At 54.5% G+C, this 14,558-nt stretch overlaps 1 protein-coding gene across 3 annotated transcripts in view; it reads right to left on the minus strand.

Moving 5' to 3' along the window:
• Nucleotides 1–13,661, minus strand: part of LOC144729661 (uncharacterized) — a 16,610-nt gene extending 2,949 nt beyond the window's left edge. The window contains exons 1-6 of one of the 3 annotated variants that reach the window (XM_078610078.1): nucleotides 13,533–13,659; nucleotides 11,379–11,723; nucleotides 10,710–10,899; nucleotides 6,251–10,123; nucleotides 1,985–2,125; nucleotides 1,390–1,562 (exon numbers count right to left, since the gene is read on the minus strand). In XM_078610078.1, the coding sequence (XP_078466204.1) occupies nucleotides 1,390–1,562; nucleotides 1,985–2,125; nucleotides 6,251–10,123; nucleotides 10,710–10,899; nucleotides 11,379–11,689 (4,688 nt within the window). In that variant the 5' untranslated portion in view covers nucleotides 11,690–11,723; nucleotides 13,533–13,659. Of the gene's footprint in view, nucleotides 1–1,389; nucleotides 1,563–1,984; nucleotides 2,126–3,621; nucleotides 4,683–6,250; nucleotides 10,124–10,709; nucleotides 10,900–11,378; nucleotides 11,724–13,116 lie in introns of those variants that run through there. The other 2 variants (XM_078610077.1, XM_078610079.1) reach the window with 2 other exon arrangements.
• Between the last annotated feature and the right edge of the window lie 897 nt (nucleotides 13,662–14,558).

The raw sequence follows: 14,558 nt of genomic DNA on the forward strand, positions 1-14,558 counted from the left end.
GGTCCCCCCCCAGAAAAAAGATAAATTTGAAAACGAATTTCTTGCCTAAATATTTAAAAAATTCACTAACACACAGGATGGACTTTTTTTTACAATAATGTCTAATACTGTATTGTATTACATTCCTCTGTTTTTTTTACCTTTTCTTGTTTCATTGTATGTAATGGCAGAGATTAATTATTAATTAAGTACAACCATAACCACAATCATATAAACAGAAATCTATTTTATAGCAATATATTGGGAGAGACATTTTGAGCATATTTGAATATTGGGGGGATGTGTCCCCCCGAATATATATTATAATTACGGCCTTGCCACAGTGTGTATGTTATGTACGTTGAACTTCTTTCGCACTGTTCGTAGCCAACTGCGCTGTGTGGGGGAAGGACAATAAACAACACAAAGGAGTTTCAAAGAAATACGTTTTCAATGTAGATTTAAAAGTGCAAAGCTCCAGTGGCTTCATAATATTGGAAGGTAGAGCATTCCAGACGGCCACAGAAGCGCATCTGAAAGGGCGCGATGCTGTGACTATCTTTGTTCGATGGCTACAGAAAAGCCACTGTGTAGAAAAGGGTACGCCATGTGCGCTGGTGGCATGATCCAAACTTGTTAAATTACGACGTTTTATTGGAATAACCGCAACATCGTTCTCTCCTGACAGACAAATGCCCACTTGCAGGCTACTGCTGCATCACCTTGTGCCACACAGGGACAGCTCTCATCAGGGGGTCCTCTAAGCTAAAAGAGACGAAAAAAACAACTTCACATGGCCACTGGCATGAGATGCAATGTAAGGCACTTTGAGATCCTGGGACATTTAAGCGCACTCTGCATGTCAATCCCTATCCTCTCAATGAGTGGTTCCTCCCAATGGGGGTGATGGTGCTCGGTAGCGCTGAAGCTGACGCGACATTGGGGCTCGACGAGAACGACTCCACCGAAACGCAGCCGTCCCGGGGCCCCTTTCAGTCAAGTTTCAAGTTAATTTATTAGGTATAGCCCTGTGAGCCATTCGGCTCTTGAATCGGGTGCAACCGCAACAAACAAAAAAACATGAACAAAAAACATCTTAAAGTGAATATGTGACTAAGTGCAAACAGAAAATCCAAGAAAAGACAGCAAAATATTGCAGAAAAAAGCACCGTTACACACCAACGCTGTGTGCAAACATCCCAGTGGGATGCAAGTCAAACAACAACAACCACAAGACAACTTAGATTAAGGCCATCAGTCTAACTCTGTACTACAACAAACAAACACGGCTAAACCAATACACTTTTCGAAATCACCAAAATAAAGCCATGAAAGCAATGAAAAAGCAATCATAGGAACTGTGACGGAATTTTCACATGTGCTACCAAAACCCTGCAGCCATAGTCGCACCTGGCGAGGATGGCGATCTGAGTGCCTGCGGCGAGGACGCGCTGCGAGTGGGAGAGCAGCTCGCGGGAGCAGCGCTCCTCGGCGCAGAGTCCCGCCAGGGCGCCGCCAAACCTCTCCAGCGTGCGGGCATCCACGGCCAGCGAGCGGGCGCACGCAATCAGTCCCTCGCGGCTCTGTCGTCGTCAACAACAACAGCAGCGGTGGCGATCGACGACACGATTTCAAGCAGAGTCTCTTTGTTGAGTGGGATCCTGCAATGATACTTTGACTTGCCTGTGTGGAGAGGTGGAGGTGGTGGTTGATGGTGGTGTTGAAAATGGAAGTGGTGGTGTTGAAAATGGAAGTGGTTGTGGTAAATATCGAGACGGTGGTAGCCGAGGTGTTGGATACGGTGATCGTGGTGGTCGTAGCGGTGGGGGTAGATATGGAGGTGGTTGTGCCGGAGATGGTGATTGTATTGGTCGCAGTGGTGGGGATAAATATGGAGGTGGTTGTGCCGGAGATGGTGATTGTAGTGGTTGCAGTGGTGGGGGTAGATATGGAGGTGTTTTTTTCTGGAGGTGGTAGTGGCGATGGCGGCGTCTCGCTCGGTCACCTTGATGGGGCCCCTGCGCCGCAGGAACAGCGCCATGTCCTGCACGCGGGACGCCATGTCCTGTGCCACCCGTGCCACATCGGGCACGGCTCTGCCGTCCCACGGGGCGAGCGGGCACGGCCGGGGCTCGATGCGTCTGGCCTGCCGGGCGTGGGGGGCCAGAAGGGGTGGGGGGGCCGTGCGGTGGTGCGAGAAGCAAGCGAGCTCAGGAGAGGGGGGGGGGTGGAGGTGGCGGGGAAAGCAATGGCATGCGGCAGACAAGGTACAGGATAAAAGCAGGTGGCGGGTAGAGCGGTGGGAGCAGCGGTACTTGTCGGGAGGTGAGCCGTAGGGGTTTGCATACTGTGCTATAATCCCAGCAAGATGGGTTCTATTCTTAGCCACGCACAACACTCGATTGCAAATTCATTTCTTTAGAACTCCTTTTTGCGTTTAGTTGTCCTTTCCCCGCACTTCCCATTTGCACGGTTGGCTAAGTACGGTGCAAAAGAAGTTCAACATATGAACCTGATGGCGGGACCCCGGGGTCGATGCTACATCACCCCTTATACCGTGCTTTTTAGGTGCTCTCTCACAGCACTTACCCATACAATCTGCAAGGCTAAGCAGGGGAAAGACCATTTTCTTTTATCTGATGGTGGTATATGAATATTATAATGCAAAGGACAGGGCAAATGTATAACCGTATGCCAAATCTAGATTTGAGCTTCAAATAGAGAGGAATTCGGTTTAATTTTAATATGTACATCAGATGGCCATCTTACTTAACCCACTACACTTGCATGAAGATCCATCAACATTTCTTTTTCAATCTACAAAGAAAGTTCTCATAACGATGATGCCAACATATGCTACGTTTACTAAACGAGGTCCTCACTCCCACGCGTAGTAGCCAGCACGCATCAGTTATAATTGTGCAGAAGAAGAGTAGGATGAATGCACGGAGCGTTGTTATATTGGTAAGCCAAGATTTGTCAAATGAATTTAGTTGAAACCCACCACCCTACAGTTTCCAGTCTTAAGCCATGCCAGATACAAGTGGATATTTAACAAATAGTACTGTTTAGGTTTTCACGGTTGGGCCGTGTGGCTCTCCAACGTGCTTTCAGGTTGTCCGACGTTTTGCTCCACGTGCCAGGAGATACTTCAGGAACTAAATAGAACAGTTCAGTGCCAACGTTTCGCTCTCAGCGCGTGAACCGAATTCGGTACCTGAAGAAGTTCCAAGCATGAGGAGCGAAACGTCGGACATCACGCTGAACAGCACGGGGGCCGTCCATGAATGACGTCACGCGATTTTGGACGATTTTTGACCCCGCCCCCTCGTCACACGGCGTCACACAAAGTCAGACCCCCCCTCAAATATGACGTCACAAAGCTCTGCCCCCCCCTCCCCAAACATTTTTAAACATGTTTCAAATCGCTTTAAACTATTGTCATTGTAGTGCGTATTTCATGTGGCGATGCGCTGTAATGTTGTAGGAGAAAACATTTATTAAAAAGTCTGTTGAATTAAGTAGAATGTGTTGTCTATATTTATTTAAAGTTGCGCATTTTGATGTGACGTCACATTTCTCACCCCACCCCCCCCCCTCGTCACACATCGTCACAAATGTCTGACCCCCCCCCCCCCCCGAGGTGCGTGACGTCATTTATGGACGGCCCCACGCCGTAGAACACAAAAAACCATGTAGGATGTTTCACAAACAGAGCCGGTATGCAATTGAATTGGGAAGACTGGCAGACGTGGAAAGGTGGGCCGTGGTGAGCCTAAAGGACTTCAGGTTGAGAAAGGCCTGCCACGATTCCAGTGGTTCTTAATTCTCCAGTCACCAGTAACACTCCAGCTTCACATTCGTATTTGTCTCTCTGGCACAAACGTGATTCTATAAATGCAACGCGGTACCAATGCATCCTATGGACAAGGCGATTATTATTTAAGTAAACTACCATCGCCCCCTAAAAATGCCTTAGCATGAGTGCCTTGAAGGCTGTAAATGATTTATATGGAATTATATTGTACCGTTATACGTTAGAATTGTGGGTGATTCACTTATAGACACCCCACTGATCTCTAATTACCACCTGCTCTTCTCAACAGGTTAGTATATAATGTGAAAGTGATGAGTCCATGCCTTTACAGAGGAACAGATCATGAAGGTGGTAGCTTTGGATGCAGATTCACCATTCTGCTTTTTCTATAATTTCTCCCTATTTTTGAGCGGGGTATCTATAAATGTACTTTAAAGTATTTGGTATTACCTTACTGCATATGCAAAGTAAAGGTAAAAGGTGCAACCCAACAATTCCTTGCTCACCCGACTGCTGGTGGAAGAGTTTTCACCAGAGAGAGCTTTACAGGGCTTCTCCCTATAGGCTACTTTGGCCTACACGCCCATGCTGGCCAGACGGACACTTTGGAAAAGGTAATTGTATAGTGTTGCACCAGAATCAGAAGCTTTACTCATCCTGGATAGTATTGCACCTAATTAACAGCAGCATAACAAGCCACTCATGGGACTAAATTCCTGGACCGGAGTTGGGCTTAAGACCCAAGGTATTAAGAACCACTGTCCTCAAGCGATGAACGAGTCGGGGTGGAGATAGAGGCTGTGAGTCTGGGTGGACTAAAGGGTGAAAGGATTAGAGAGCTACTGACTCAGCGGGCGGGTTACGGGAAAGTTTGTGCTATGGAAGCCTACGAGTGTTCAAGTGGCAGCACGACGACACCAGTTATTATCCATACTCTTAGGTTTTTTCTGCATGTGCACCATTAGGTGTACCAACAGTTCCACGTGCACTCTCTTTTAGCCCCGCCCCCCCGCCTCCCAATACGTTCCATTCATTGGCTACCGCATTCAGATAAGCCCCTCCCTCCTTCCTCCCCCCTTAACTTGTATTTAATAACTTGTATCTTGGAATCTTTGCTTCACTTGATACAGCAAATCTAGCTGTGACGGTCCCACCTGATGACGGAGACTTGTGTTAACTCCTAAACGTCGTGATTTATTATTTTATTTCTATTATTACTTTTAGTAATTTTAAATTTTATTTTTTACTTACGTGACTTTACCGAAAAAACCTAAGAGTATGAATCATTGCAGTCACGAAAGCTTCAAATCCAGTTATTATCCATCAGCGAGTATAAAAGACGCTGTCGATTACTCATGAGGGAGCTGTTGATTTGATAACCATGTGTATGCATATAGCATACAAAGTACACAATATACACAGGCATGGAAGGTACTGGGTGCAGACCAGTGGTGCTGCAATATGAACTTGGTAAGCCAAGTTAGTGGTGAATAGTATCTGACCCAGTCCTGGGTGGTTGCCGGATTTCACCAACCTGCACGGACCAGCGTGGTAAAGTATAGTCAAACATCCCCATTGGCTGCCATGGTGTGGGAAGGCGACCGAGATAACAAGAGCCACATTTTTTTAATTCGGTAAGAAATATTCTTTGGGTCTTTCGGTAAAGCCACGTAGATATGAAAGTTTTATTTCATTATTATTATTATTAATTATTTTTCTTCTATCTACGTGACTCTACCGAAAGACACAATGAATATGAATTCCTGCAGTCACGAAAGCTTTAAGTCAAGATTCGGTAAGAAACTCAATACTGTATTTCAAGAGCCGCTATGCGTGTGAATTCGAGTCGGTGGTCCTCAATAGATATCACTCGCCACTATGTTAGCCGCGGCTGGGACTCAAACTCAGGTCACTGAGTTTGTAGCGGATTGTGTCAGCCACTCAACCACAGTATCACCCAGAGCCATGTTCAATATTGGACGGAGGTCAGAAAAAACTGAGCTGGTACTGCTGACAATCTTCGGTTCGAATACAGGCAACTGCCTGCGCTTAAACTGGGTCCCCTCAGGTGTGGTGAGTTTATGGTCTCAGCCCGGTCACCAATGACTGCACAAAAAATCCTCCCATTAAATTTGGTTCTGAACTTAAATTGGCCAAATTTTCTAGCTCTGAGAATGAAAATATTGGTTTGACCGGCATGCAATGCAGAGCAAGTCTGAATGCTTCCCTCTGCTGTGTGTGGACCGTAGGTCACTTGAAAGGACCTGAGAAGTAACTCTGTGATATTTACTTCCTTGGGCCATTCTACAGAACGAATTATTGCACTGCTCCGTGAGAGATCCGAAATGATACTTCGCCTCGGGGCGTGACGCCGACCTCACAATCTGAACCAAATTCTGTGAACGTGACATGAAAATAATTATCCTGTGACCGAACCGCCGGTGGATGTCTCACGTGCGTGCTGGGTGACGGTGCTGCACCTCCACCACAGACGGACGCCGCTTTCTCAGCGGGGAGAGGCGGCGCCTCTGGGACGCAGGGACGATCGACGTCCGCGGGTTCCGACTCCTGCGCCGCGCGCCCGGCTCTCCCCGCCTGCCGCATCTCGGCAAAGAACGCCCTCCTCGCGGCCGCGGCCGGTGACTCGGGCACGTTACTCCCCGCCCGCTTCGCCTCCTTCGCCGCGCCTGGCGAGGACACGGGTGGAACCCCGGGTCGGGTCTCCTCCTCCTTCTCCTCTTCCTCCTCGTCTACCTTCTCCCGTGCCGACGCGTTCTCCTGCACAGGCTCCAGCCGCAGGCGACGAACAACATCCCGGACGGTGGGGGATTCGGGGCCGAGGTGCGCGGAGAGATCGGCGGCGATGCTCCCGCTCGCCGCGACCCACGCCCACGCCGCCAGCTGCAGCTCGTCCCGCCGCTCGCACCAGCGCTCGTCCCGCAGCTCGCCGCCACGCTGCGCCTGGGCGGCCGAGTCCGCCGAGAACTCGACCTCGGGCTGGCGCCGCGATGCGAGCGCGAGGTCGATCTGCGCGGCTGACCACCGCAGGCTGCGGCACGCGGACTCCATTGCCGCCCCGAGGTGATCGTCGCTCGGCCGCTGGGTCAGCGCCGCTCTCACGGCCGCCTCCACTTCTGAGAGTTGCTCCTCCAGGCAGGTGCGACTCACGACTTCAGCAACCTCCTTCCCCGACTTCTCGTCCTTCCCCTCATTCTCCTCCTCCTCCTCGAGTCCGAGTGTCACCAGGAGGGCCCTTGCGGACGATGCCGTCGCCCGGTCGATGAGAGCGGAAAGGATGTGGGCCCTGGCCTCCACCTCGGTGCTCAGCAGCTCGACGCGTGCCGCGAGCCGAGCCATTGCCCACCCTCCGGGCGAAGCGGCGCGGGCGAGCAAGAGCCCCGCCGACTCCGCCAACTCCCGAGCCAGCTCGCACGCCGAGTCACCCGCGCCGCTCATGAGTGCCACCTCGTCGAGCGTGAGTGATGTGAGGCCGCGGTGACGATCGCCGCTGCTGTTGTCGCCGTTGCCGTGACCGCCGTTGCTTCGTGCCGTCGTCTGGGCACGCGCCGCCAATCCCGCGGTCTCCTTCAAGCGCTCGCACGTCTCCAGGAGCGCCCGCGTCTCCACACCCAGCGCCGGGCGGTCTCCCTCCCGCACGGCCCTCACGACGCCTCCCGTCAGACCCGCGGCGGCACCGCCGCCAACGCAGGTGCGACGCCGCAGCACGCTGAGCGCCGAGGTCACGCACGCGGCCCACGCCAGGCACTTCCCAACCGCCGCCACGCACCGCTCATCGGCGTCGCCGGAGCCGCGCTCCGCTCCGTCGCCGCTGCCGCGCCCGACGAGGCCCCTGGTGGCTTCTTCGACGGCGAGCAGCGCTTGGTCCAGGCGTGGCTCTGCGCTCGCGAGAGCAGCCTGCTCCACCCGTCCCGCGCGCCTCTTCTTCGCCGCTCTCAGGCCGCTCGGCCGGTCGCCGCCACCCTTCTGCAGGAGCGCGGCAGACGCGGCGAGGGAGGCCGCGACCTCTCGGACGGCCGCGATCGGGCTCGGCTCGTCCGTGGTCACCGCCGCGTCCGACGCCTCCCGCGCCAGGCGCAGCCACGGCTGCAGACGGCGCGACAGCAGCTCCTGCAGCTCGCGGATGCCGTCGCTGCACCGCAAGGCGAGCGCCATCGACGCGGCGCCGTACGCGTCGCCTTGCCCGCCGTCCCGGATCCGGCCTGCCTCCTCCAGCAGCCTCGACGTCATCTCCCGCAGCCCGGAGATTCGGCCGTCGATGTCGCTCCAAGTGGAGTCCTCGCCACATCGGGGGTCGCCGAGCTTGGCCTTTGCGACCGCCTCTCCGTAGCTGTCCACCAACGTACGCACACGCCTCTCCGAGCCTCTAATGGCTTCGTCCGAGTGGGCCAATCCGGCCGCGCGAACAACTGCCGAAAATGCTGGCAGCAAGGAGAGGTCGTCCAATCGGCTTCGAGTTGCTTGGCAGTCATCCTCATGGCCACCAGCAGCAATAGCCGCACCGCAGCACGCACGCTTATCCTGTTCCGGATCACGACGATCACAGGCGTGCTGGGCGGCAGTCGAATGCTCACGGGTCATCATCGCCGCCCTCCTGCTGGCAACGTCCACCACATCCGGGATCTCGGTGAGCTCATCCAGTCCCTCGTTCCGCAGGTTCTCCCGGAGCGGGCTGAGCAGATCTGGATGGCAAGCGGACCCAGACAGGCCCTCCCGCACCCGGCCAGCGTGGCCGACCAGCTGCTGGGACCTCTCAAGCAAGGCGGCCACCACCACTACAAGGCTCTCATTCGAGCATGAAAGGTCTCCATCACCACCCTCCCCACGTTCTCTGCCATCCCCACTCTCAGTGGCTCGGAGGTGTCGGTTGACCTCAAAAGCGAACAGCGTTGTGCAGCTCTCCAGCGGACCGACCAGAGCCAGGAGTCCGTTGCGAAAGAGCGGATCATCGTGGTTGCTCACGAAGTACCTGGCGGCACGAGCCATGAGCTTGGCTCGCCCCGCCGTGGCGCGTGCCGTCTCGGCGACCTCCCGGCTCCCACCGCCTCCCCGGACGGCGTCCTCGAAGCGGTGAGCGAAGCGGCCAAGCGAAGCGTTGACGGCGTCGGCCAGGCCGCGCACGTCCACGGCGCGGCAAAGGCTGGCGAGGAGGGCGTCCACCTCCCGGTGCCACTCCTGGCGGAGTCCGCTCTGCGCCAGCGCCCGGACGCCGACGGCCGCGAGCTCTCTGCGCGCCGCTGACGCGAGCCTGCGAGCGAGCGCCGCGCGGTTACGCAGGGCGAACGCACGCCGGGCGTCGCCGCAGGACGCGTGAGCGAGAACAGCGCCGCGCACCATGCCGTCGGCGTGGGCAAGGAAGGCGTCGGCGAGCGGGGCGAGAGCGCCGTCGTCGCGACCGCCCTCGTCCCCCCCGTCGCGATCGCCCCACGCCCTCAGCAGCCGCTCCAGCGGCTCGGTGGTCTCGGCGAAGGCGTCCGCCACGCGCTCCGTGACGGCGAGCGTCACGACGCGCCGCAGTGCCGCCGCCTCCCGCAGCATCTGCTCGCGCTCACGTGAGGAGCTCCCGCTCGCAGCTGCCGCCCGTGCCGATTCTGCGTCGGTTCCCGGAGCTCGCAGCCGGGCTGCGAGGCGGCTGCGGCACTGCAGGAGCCGCTGGCACGTCTCGGAAAGCCTCCTGCGTGTCCCCTCGTGCTCGGTCTCGCCCATCACCGTCACGGCGTGGGCCGCCACGGCCTCCACCAGGCAGTCCAGCGTTACCATTTGCTCGCTGGCGTTCTCCTGCTCCTCCTCCTGCTTCGTGCCGGGGTTCATCCGACGCAGCGTGGCGACGAGACAAGTGACGTTGTCGGCGAAGGTCCCCGTCGCGTCGCGGGGCGACCCCTCGTCCGCGGGGACGACCTCTCCGTCGTCGCCCTCGCTCCTCCGCCGCCGTCCTTTCCGGGCCGCGGCCGCGACGCCGGAGACGGCACGGGAAAACCTGCGCACGGCGCGGTCTCTGCCCGCGGCCGCCCGCTCGCTGCCCGGGCACTCGAGGCTGGTGCGCACGGCCGTGTGGATGAGCGGCACGCAGCGGCGGGTCGTTTGGAGGGCGCGGTCGAGGCGGCGGCGCCGGCGCCCCCCGGCCTGCATCTCGGCCGCCCGGGATTCGCCGAGCACCGTGAGCAGCAGCAGCGACTCGGAGAAGCCGCGCGCCTCCGTCGCAAACTCGGCGGCCGACTGCACCGAGCCCAGGGCCGACGCTCGCTCGTGCAGCCACTCGGCGGCTCGCTCCACCCTGCGCACCTCAGTGTCGTCCGAGATCGTCAGCACCTGCGCGCCGGTCACGAATGACGGATTCGTGCCGTGAGCTTTCGATTTGTTGGCCGGGTGCACAAAGTGGTTGATTCATGGAATTTTAAGTGAACGTGTCTCTGTATACAAAAAATACGTGGGACTGAGCGCATATCCATTAGCTGCCCTGAGCCGTGGGTAGAAATTCTTATGTAATCTTTTTTAGAGCCTGAAGGGATGGCGTGATAATTCAACCCTTGGCCACCAATTGAACATACAACCTTAAAGGGTCACCGCACTCTCTTCCGCCTCATTTTGGCAAATATTGAATGCTAATCAGATGACGAACTGAGAGTTTTAGTCCTCAGAGATAGAATTTGCCACCTGAAGTGACAAACCACACACGATGTGATGGGTTTAATACGGATTTGAAACGTGGAATCTCAGCTACGTAGGTATTCGCGGTTGTGCCGTGTAAGCTCTCCGACGTGTATCTGGGTCGGACCGCGTTCTGTTCGGCACGATGTTTCCCCAAAGAGGTTCTCGGCAAACGGAGCGAAACGTCGGACATCGTGCCGAACGGCACGTGGCGCGAACCCGAAAACACCTCGGGGTTCTGCGGCACCTCGAGCACGGCTGCCACGAGCGCCGTGGCCGACGACAGCAGACGGCCGACGGCGACGCGGCGCCGGCGACGCCGCTCCACCCGCAGGTCAAGGGCGGCAATGAGCACGGAGCGCCCGGCCACCAGCAACCGCTCCGCGGCGGCCGGCATCTCCCTCCGCGTCGTCTCGTCCTCGCTCTCCGCCGACAGCCTGCAAGGTGCAGAGGTTCCAGTTGGTCAGGCACCACCGTCGAGTGTCGTTGGGCACGGTGTCCGACGTTTTGCTCCGCGCGCTTCTTCGTGGAACCGGATTCCTCGCCCGAAGAAGCTCCGAGCACATGGAGCAAAACATGGTACCACGTGCGGTACAACCCGAAAATGGCGCAGACATAAAGACCTACATGGTAGCACCTCACCATCACTTCCTTTTACCAGGTCACCCCCAGGAGTGACAATGGCACAACACGAAAATATAAACGAGCCCCACCATCGGCGAACCAAGTAAGTTGTTGTGTGCCGTGCCGTGTGGCACTAAAATCACTAGGACACGGGTCGCAAACCAAAATAACATTTTTTTTGTTCGAATTTGCAAAAAAAATACTTCAAGAGCCGCTATGCATGTCATGAAACAGTCCTTAAAGAGGCTCGTGCGACTGCAGAGAAAGTAAGCGAAGGCTGCCTCCCGATTACCTCCTGCTGGAGACAGCCAGCGCCTCCGCTGCCTCCGCAAGCGCTTGTGCCTGTGGCTCCAGGTTGAGAAGGACATCGCAGCGTTGACACTGTTGCCGCTCGTGTTGATGGCTTTGGCGTGGATGGGGATGATGATGGTGGTGGCGATGATGATGATGTTGTTCGTGGTGGAGGGCCGAGTCGCACAGCAGAGCGAGGTGGACGAGCTGGGCAGAGATGGGCGCGAGTACACGCTGGGCGCTGAGGCTCGGAGCGAGCGAGCTCAAGCCAAGTCCGCTCCCTACCAGCCCCGCCAGGGCTAGGGCCTCCATCGTTCATTCGCCCAGAGTCTTTCTCTTCCTTCCCCTGATCCACCAGCACAAGAGACCACAGCGCTCAATGTCAGCCAGAGAAGTCCGGAACACCGTTTGAGGAATTATTTTGGCGCACGCCACATTCGTCTCACTTTATGTTGTGGAATTTGTATTGAAATAATAATTTAGATCCACAAGGTGCCCTTAAATATACACACCGTATATGTACAACCCGTTTGTAAATCCACTGCTGGATGAGGGGCCACCGCACACCATGCTGGATATTTGATGCGGGTAAATTGAGGATGAAGGGAACCACATGCAGGACTGTGGTGGGGGTTTTACAATTCCTACTGCCCGCTACTGCACACGTTGCCTATAGCACCTGGGTTGTTCCTTTGTGCTCGGTTGTCGCCCATCCAATGCACTGTCCAGGCTAAATGCCTGCTTAGCTTCCGAGATCTGGCGATTAGTTCATAGGCTACATTTCATCGCAATCATCGGCCACGGTCAATACACCGCTGGATCAAGATAGGAAACATCTCAACCATACAGAATTTCGTACACACGGCGCGGTAGTATTATGTACACAATTGCAATTTTCTTATGTGCTGAATGTATATTTGCGTGCACTATATCACACGAGGGCATACGCAATTGATAACGTTACAATTTGCAATCTGTATTGCACGTGCAGAGTGGGCGGTAAGTCCCCATACCCTTGCCATCAAGGCTATTATGGACTGCCATAGGTAAGGGCGTATAGGGAGTTCTCGCCCACCCTTTATATACTGTATGCTATATATACTGTGTTGTATATATATACCGCTGGTGTGCACTCTATGCACAGTGCATATGCTGTACATGATAACAGCGCGGTGATGATGATGGTGGTGGAGATGATGATGGTGGTGATAGCGATGATTAACAAAGTATAACCACAAAGCCGGGGGGGGGCAATACTTGATGATGGTGAGCGAATTAAAACTCACAATCAGTCTGGCAGGTAAAGTGATGATTACGATGATGGCGATGATGCTGATGCTGCTAAAGGTGATGATAGTGATTATGTAGCGATGGCGATGATTATCACAGTGCTCATGAATGACGATGATGGCGGTGGTGGTTGTTGTTGGTGGTGGTTGTTGTTGATGGTGGTTGTTGTTGGTGGTGTTGGTGGTTGTTGTTGTTGGTTGTTGTTGTTGGTGGTTGTTGTTGTTGGTGGTGGTGGTTGTTGTTGGTGGTGGTGGTTGTTGTTGGTGGTTGTTGATGGTGGTTGTTGTTGATGGTTGTTGTTGATGGTTGTTGTTGGTGGTGGTTGTTGTCCGAATGAGGGGGCGAGTGTTGGGACCCTCGGCCGTGGAGACGGAGCGATTCAATAATTTCGTGTTCGTCAAGGGGGAGCTGGAGGAGGAGGGGGGGTATTGCTAACAATGTTAACTTACAACGACATCGCAAGATCGTGAGCGCAGGCTTAGCTGAGGCCTTGCGTCCAGCAGTGGACTGAGCACAGCTGCTGACGATGGCTCAAATTGCAACGCGTCAGCACGGCCGATGGTGATGGTGGCGACAGTGATGGTGGTGAGGGGTGATGATGATGTTGATGATGTTGGTGATGGTGGCGACAGTGATGGTGGTGAGGGGTGATGATGATGTTGATGATGTTGGTGATGGTGGCGACAGTGATGGTGGTGAGGGGTGATGATGATGTTGTTGATGATGATGTTGTTGATGATGATGTTGATGATGGTGATGTTGATGATGTTGATGATGGTGATGTTAATGTTGATGATGTTGATGATGATGTTTATGATGATGTTGATGATAATGTTGATGATGAGGATGTTGAATGGTGACGTACCGAGAGGAAACGCAGAGCACGACGGGAGTACAACAGCGGCGAGAGACGCCGTTGTCCCTGGTTACCCAGCAGCTGTTGTCAAGGTTTAAGGGGCCGTCCATAAATGACGTCACGCGATTTTGGACGATTTTTGACCCCCCTCGTCACACGGCGTCACAAAAAGTCAGACCCCCCCCCCTCAAATATGACGTCACAATGCTCTGCCCCTCCCCCAAAAAAATAAAACATGCTTCAAATCGCTTTAAACTATTGTCATTGTAGTGCGTATTTAATGTGGCTCTGCACTCTGATGTTGTAGGGGAAAACATTTCTTAAAAAGTCTATTTAATTAAGTAGAACCTATTCCTGGTTCTTCCGGTCACGTAGAAGGGAAATAATAAAATAATAAAAATATATTAAACAATAAAAATTATCACGACGTTTCAACTGCAACACAAGCAATCATCATCAGGTGTGAAATCCACACCAAGAACATTTGAAAAAAGTGGCGGTGGATTTCACACCCGATGATGATGAATGCGCGTGTGCTGTGCTAGTTTTAGATAGATTCCTACCCGCGTAGGATCAGAATCTATGATTTTCGATTGTCCTGTATTCGTATTTCCTTCCACGTAATGTGGTCTCTCTCTTTCTCTCTGTGCAGCCGCCGGAGGCCGCCAAAGGTGGGTAGATGAGATGGTGGTGGTGGTGGTGGTGTGAATCAGCCAACCCATGGCACCTGCTGGGTCTGTCCCGAGACCTGCACCTAGCCTGGCACAATATGGGGTACAGTTGGTGATGCATCTGCCGGTCATCTTAGTCAGCCAACCCATGGCACCTGCTGGGTCTGTCCCGAGACCTGCACCTAGCCTGGCACAATATGGGGTACAGTTGGTGATGCATCTGCCGGTCATCTTAGTCAGCCAACCCATGGCACCTGCTGGGTCTGTCCCGAGAGCTGCACCTAGCCTGGCACAATATGGGGTACAGTTGGTGATGCATCTGCCAGTCATCTTAGTCAGCCACCCATGGCACCTGCTGGATCTG

Source organism: Lampetra planeri, chromosome 33, assembly GCF_965212315.1.
Source record: "Lampetra planeri chromosome 33, kcLamPlan1.2.h2, whole genome shotgun sequence".
Classification (NCBI taxonomy): domain Eukaryota; kingdom Metazoa; phylum Chordata; class Hyperoartia; order Petromyzontiformes; family Petromyzontidae; genus Lampetra; species Lampetra planeri.